General features: G+C 54.9%; 1 protein-coding gene across 1 annotated transcript; it reads right to left on the bottom strand.

The window, feature by feature from the left end:
* Window positions 1-3766: 3766 nt before the first annotated feature.
* Window positions 3767-6037, bottom strand: PRR20G (proline rich 20G). The gene is made up of 2 exons (XM_059940618.1): window positions 5986-6037; window positions 3767-4383 (listed from the first exon to the last, which is right to left on the bottom strand). Exons 1-2 carry the CDS (start codon window positions 6035-6037, stop codon window positions 3767-3769), a joined length of 669 nt encoding a protein of 222 aa, XP_059796601.1.
* Between the last annotated feature and the right edge of the window lie 424 nt (window positions 6038-6461).

Here is a 6461-nt window from a genome sequence, read left to right as displayed (position 1 = left end):
GGTCCACAGCCCCCAGCCAGGGCGCCTTGTGGCATCTGCTGCCAGTCTTCCTGCAAGTGTACTTCCGGGTCCTGACACACGTCCTAATTGTCAGATGACCAAGGTGCGTGCCAGGCTCTTGAATGCCTTCTTTGGTGGCGTGAAGGTGGAAACACGCATGTCCTCAGTGAGAGGACCGGCACCTAGATTGTACTATCTTGATGTAGATTTATTATTGAAACGATGTCTGCTTCCTATATATAAAATAGAGACCAGTGGTCTTCAAGTTTGGGGACACACATCCCATTAATAAAGGCTGAATATGTGTCTCCGAATCGATTAGGCACCACTCTAATATGTATATTATTAAACTGAAGAAACTAAAGGTGCCTAAAAATGAAAGAAAGAAAAAGCCTCCTGACACCTGGACCTTGGCAAGTCTTCAGGAATGTAGGTGAAAGCACCCGAAGAGGGAGGAATGGGGAAACACTGGGCTATTCCTGGAAACCCTGAATTGGCAAGTTTACCCTGGACAATGTGTAAACAGTGAAGTGACTGAGGAAACAGTTCCGTGCTGCTGTAAGGTGGGTCGTGCCTGGCAGACATGGGCCTCTGGCCCTGGGGAGGGAGCAGGGCCTGGGGGCTGGGCACAGGGAAAGCTGGGCTGTGAGCTGAGGCTGGACCCAGTGCGCATAAGAAACCCCCGCGGACAAGAAAGTATCACTGTTTCCAGTATCCAAGAAGTCCCTACAAATTGATAAGAAAAGGATTTAAAACCCCATAGAAAACTGTGCAAAATATATGTATCGGCTATTAACAGAGAAAGAAATAGAAATGGCAATAAATGCATAAAAAGATACTAAACCTTATTAGTAGTCAAGACAAATCAAATTAGAACAATAATGACAAATTTTTATTCAAGAGACTGGCAAAAATTATGGCGTCCCAACATTTATTGCTGGGAAAACTGGAGGGGGGGGGAACCGGTGCCTTCGTATCCCGCTGATGGGAGTTGATACGGATACAGCCTAATTGAATGCAATTTCTTAATACCTATTAAGATAAAATATGGCCCTACTGTTTGACATGGGAATCTCACTTTGGGGATTTATTTCATAAAATTAAAAGAGCCAGTACTGAAGAGTCCACGTACAAGTGTTTTGCAAAGCGTTCTGTGGTGGAAACAGCCCGTCAGCAGAGGGTTGTTCCCTGAAAAGCCTGAAGTGTGCGCCTTGCAGAGGGACGGCGCAACGCGCGGTTGAGCACGGGGCACCCAGGTTGACGGCAAGAAGCAGCTCCCACCGCAGACGAGCTTGGGTGTCTGTGTGGCGCCTGCTTCACACGGAGAATGGGTTCCAGCACTACCCCCAGCACACCTTCCACACCTGCCTGGACCCTGAATCACCCCGGGTGACCCCAGGAGGATCGCATGCCCCATTTTTGTAAAATCAAACCCCAAAGATGCCTTTAAGTACACATGTGTTCGTAGAGGCCTATACGGCTGTGGGGAAAGCACACAGTGGCAGGGGGTGGGGGAAGCAGACACTCGTTCTTTGTCTTTCTGTGTGTTTCTTTTTCTGGTTACAGTAAACTCGTCTGACATTGGTAAGATGAAAACTGTGAAATTTTAATAAAAGATGTACTCCAATAAAAGCCAGAGAGAAGGGTTTATTTAAGGGGATGGTTGGATACACAAGAAAAAAAATCTTTCATGGGAAAAATTCTCTTCATTTACCTTGGACGTTTTCTCTTACAAATGAATCAAAATCAGGCGGTCAAAGCCTACTTAATAAAATACAAAATCCAATTCATAATAAACCTCTTATCAAACTCAGAAGATGGGAGTGATCTAGACTTGATCAAACATGTCTATGAGAAAAGTACAGGAAACACCTGCTTAATGGTCAATGTGTAAAATATCCCCTTTGAAGCCAGGAGCACGGAGGCCGCCACCCACTTACTTGCTCCTTACTTAGCGTTTTAAACGTGTCCTGCTTTCTCCTTGTTTCTATTACCCCCTCTGCCTTTTGTTTGATTCATCAAATTTTCTTGGATCCATGTGTTCCTCAATCTGTTTGGAATTATTCATTCTACTCCATCTCCTTTAGAAGTTACCAGTGGGGCCACCTGCTTACAAATGCCCAGGGTTCCTCTTCTCCCTCAGGTTGAGCATCTACAGGATTCCAGGACTAGAATTTCAGTAATTTTTAGCTCCTCTGAACTCCTACATCCCCCAAATTTCGATGTCAATGCCTTCTGGAGTTTTTTTTTTTTTTAATTTTATTTGTTGGCTGCGTTGGGTCTTCGTTGCTGCGCGCGGGCTTTCTCTAGTTGCGGGGAGCGGGGGCTACTCTTTGTTGCGGTGCGCGGGCTTCTCATTGCGGTGGCTTCTCTTGTTGCGGAGCACGGGCTCTAGGTGCGCGGGCTTCAGTAGTCGTGGCGCACGGGCTTAGTTGTTCCGCGGCATGTGGGATCTTCCCGGGCCAGGGAACGAACCCATGTCCCCTGCATTGGCAGGCGGATTCTTTTTTTTTTTTTTTTTTTAATTTTATTTATTTATTTATTTACTTATTTATGGCTGTGTTGGGTCCTCGTTTCTGTGCGAGGGCTTTCTCTAGTTGCGGCAAGTGGGGGCCACTCTTCATCGCGGTGTGCGGGCCTCTCATTATCGCGGCCTCTCTTGTTGCGGGGCACAGGCTCCAGACTCGCAGGCTCAGCAATTGTGGCTCACGGGCCCAGCTGCTCCGCGGCATGTGGGATCTTCCCAGACCAGGGCTCGAACCCGTGTCCCCTGCATTGGCAGGCAGATTCCCAACCACCGCGCCACCAGGGAAGCCCCTACAGGCAGGCGTATTCTTAGCCACTACGCCACCAGGGAAGTCCCCTCCTGGAATTTCAATTCCAGATTATTCATCTTTCTTCGAGGATCATACTTATTCAGACTTAATAATACAGTTTACCCATTTCCTTGCTTTCTGGTCCTTCTTGCATCCCACTTCTTTCTCTTTCCTTCCCACTTCTTTTTTTTTTTCCCGGCTGAAAAGCATTATCTGTGCTTTCAGGGCAGGCAGCGAAACAACTCGCCTGGAGCCGGCTTTCACAGGAAGGGGCTTTGTTATCAGCCTGTGAGCTCTCGCGCTCAGAGGAAGCTCCCACTTCGGGCCGCTCTGACTAGGATTCAGGCCCCTTTCCTGTGCCTCGACGGCGCCCCGGCCCCTCCTGTCCGCGCACCACCCGGTCCAGGTTATGGAATTCGAGACTCAGGGTCGTATGCTCTCCAGGATCCGAGGGGGTCTCCTCATGGCTTTCTCGGAATCACCGATGCTTTTGGGGGAGTGTAGATGTCAGGCCAGTTCTGCTTTCCCTGTAGGTCTCACCTCACAGGCAGCTCTTGGAATTTCCTCTTTAACCAAGCCTCATCCACGTGTGTCACTCTCACGCCCACTCAGGATCCGCGTTTTTCTTCAGAGGGGAACCACTGGCCACGTTTCACAGGCTGCTGGGGGACCGCCGTCAGTATCGTGACCCTGCAGCCGCTCGCTGGGAAGCTCCGATCACAGCTTCTCCGTCTCGTCAGCATCCTGGGGCTCCCTCTGCCTAGACACCCCGTGCACTGCTCTGTCCCTCGGCACTGCCTGTCCTGTGGGAAGCAGACCTGGGCCTGCCGGGATCCTGGGGGAGCTTGCAGGCTCAGTCCGGGCAGTACAGGTAGCGGGGGAGACAGTGGGGACAGGAATGGGACTCCAGTTGGGGGAGGGTCTCCTGGAGTATTTAGCAAATGCCCAGGTCAGAGAGAGAGGGGCTGGCTGTGGTGGGCATAGGGCACTGTGACCGAATACAGGTAGGTGCCGGAGGGTGTCTGCATGACTATCAAAGCTGAGCCCGAGGGTATGAACCCAACGTAGGAACAGGCGGAAGGCTGGACCTCCCTGAGACCCCAGAACCCGGAGGCATTGGGCAGCCCCTGGGGTCTCATCCCAGGTGCGTCACTGCCGGGGCCGGGGTCCTGCAGCACGTGTCCGTGTGCCGCAGCCGCCATGGCTGCTCTGGTGAAAGGGGTCTCCCTGGCTTCTGGCTCCGCGGGCTGTTCGGGCACCTCTCCGCTGTCCAGCTCCAAATGCAGATCTGGCCCCAGCAGGCGTCCCGGCCCCTCCTGCAGTTGGGGGTCCCTGTGCAGGCGGGGGTCCCTGCCCCGGCCTCTTTCAGCCCTCTGGCTACCTCCCCTGCGGCGGCCTCGGCCTCTCTGTGCAAGGCGAGCCGAGTCCACGAAAGCGGGGGTCTCACATCTCACGGGGTTCACATAAGCAAAGGGTCTCGAGGGCTGGCCTGGCTGCGGGGGTCCGGCTGCCCCCCCAGGGTCTCCGCCTTCTGCACCAGGGCAGCCTGTCTCCTGGGGATGAACACCTGAGGTGGAGAGAGAGGCAGAGACTCAGCAGAGGGAGCCTTGGGGGCCGGGGTGGGGGGGCTGCCCCTGGACGGCCACAAGCCTCCTCCAGGCTGGGCACTCCCCACGGCCACGGCATTCAGCCCTCACAGCTGCCTGGCCAGCCGGGTGTTGTAATCCCCGTTGTACTGATGGGGACGTGGAGTCTAGGTTCACCAGAGAGATTCAATTTGAATAAAAATGACAGCCCCTGTCCTCGACGCGCTAAACTTCAATAGGAGAGACAGACAGAAGCAAACAAAACCAAGTAACGGCGCTGACGGCGGAGGGGCAGGGAGGGCAGAGAGGCTGGGAGCCCGGCTCCCCGAGTTGAAGGACACCTGGGCAGCTGAAGGACAGCACCGCACGAGGGGCAGCTCACCAAGGCCTCCTTAAGCTGAGCCAGGCTTGAGTTTACCCTGCGGCCCAGGGAGAGCCATTGAAAGGAAGGCAGCAAGGGCATCACAGCTGGACTTGGGGGGCAGGGAGGAGGTGTGCCTGGAGCAGGGGTGCTGGGAAGGAGGGGCTGCAGCCTCGGGGGAGGCGCGAAGGGGTCGGCGGCCGGTGGTGACCGGGTGACCCGTCTGTCTGCAGGCGCCCTCCTGCCCACCCCTTATGAGCTCCTCCCCCACCCCTTCCCCGGCGGGAGGGCATGAAGCCTTTCCCGAGGAAGAGGATGCAGGTTTGGACGACAGAGGTTGAGCCTCATGATGCTAAGGCGTTTGGGTCATCCAGGTGGGGGCCTGGGCTGGAGCTGGACTTGGGGTCACCACCAAATGGGTTAATTTTTTCCCTCAGTTCTTGGCTAGGAAAGCTGGGAGGCGAGGGTTGAGAGCTGGGTGCTCCAGTGAGAAAAAATAAGCCAAGAGAGAAAAGGACACCAGATAAAAGAAACAGGGCATAGAGTTCCAGAGGGGGATGGGAGTCCCCAGCCGATGACGAGGCGGGGGGTGGCAGGGTGACGGCTGGCGTGAGACTGCCAGTCTAGGCTGGAGCAGGTTGGAAGGGGGTGAAGTTGGTAGAGCACTTGATGTGAATTTAAACAATCAGGGAAGAGTTTGAGAACACTGAATTTGCAAACAGTAGCCCAACTACTAAGTCCTGGAAAATTCAGAAGAGGGGAATTAGCCCTGGGGCACAGGATGTCTGTGCTCAGAGTAACGGATCCCTGGCAGGCCGGCGGGAGGTGGGGCCCGGGGCTCCAGTGTGGAAGGTGAGGGTAGGCATGATGCTGAGAACTCGTGACCGACAACCACACACTCCTTTGCTGGGAGGGAAGACCCTGCGTAAAGCCTAACTGGGGAAAGTCAGCAGGAGCGTAGGCGTTTAGAGAACAGGAAGTAGCGCTAAGAAACCGAGGAAGACCCTGCGTAAAGCCTAACTGGGGAAAGTCGGCAGGAGCGGAGGCGTTTAGAGAACAGGAAGTAGTGCTAAGAAACAGAGGAAGATGGTCGTGTCTGGAGGGGAAACTGAGGCGAGGGCTGCTGTTCTCCACAAAACGCCTTCTGTGTCATACAAGTAAACACCGAACGTAGAGTCAAAACTGGGGAGCACTGGAAAGGGGGTGAGGGCGTCTCACGTACCTTGATTAGGGGCCATTGAGCGAAAGCGCTTGGAGGGTCTCTGCTCCTGCATGAGGAATCTGCCCGAGAGAGGAAACCGGGTCAGTCCGGGGGCCCCAGCCACCCCTCCGCACCCCCGCATCCACTGCACGCAGGCGGGAGCCCGCTGGGTCGGGCTGGCGGCAGGGGGACACGGTGTCTGGAGGGAGGGGTCTGGGGTGACCCGTTAAACTGTTTTCAAAGAGGAGCCAGTAGCGGTTGGCCTGGAGGAGGGTTCACTAATTCATCCCAAGTGCCCGGACAAGGTGGGAGAGACGAGATTACCTTGGGCCGATTGGAGGAGCTTTCCCTCCCCAGAGGGAAGAGGGAAGGAAGGTGGGGAGCAGAGGTGGGGCGAGGCTGTCTGGGGAGCTGGCCCTGGCCCTCCCAGGGCACCGGAGGCTCTGCCCCCGGCTGGTCATACAAGGTGTGCCCATCCCCCAGGGGCGCCCGGCACG

Source organism: Balaenoptera ricei, chromosome 11 (genome assembly GCF_028023285.1).
Source record: "Balaenoptera ricei isolate mBalRic1 chromosome 11, mBalRic1.hap2, whole genome shotgun sequence".
Taxonomy (NCBI): domain Eukaryota; kingdom Metazoa; phylum Chordata; class Mammalia; order Artiodactyla; family Balaenopteridae; genus Balaenoptera; species Balaenoptera ricei.
Note: the sequence above shows the minus strand (reverse complement) of the source record. Positions and strands in the feature narration are given on the sequence as shown.

Excerpts from the sequence above, each read along its gene's own strand:
- PRR20G (XM_059940618.1), bottom strand. The coding sequence starts at position 6,037 with ATGCAGGAGCAGAGACCCTCCAAGCGCTTTCGCTCAATGGCCCCTAAT. Across the intron at positions 4,384-5,985 it reads CTCAATGGCCCCTAATCAAG|GTGTTCATCCCCAGGAGACA; the intron begins GTACGTGAGACG and ends TCTCCACCTCAG.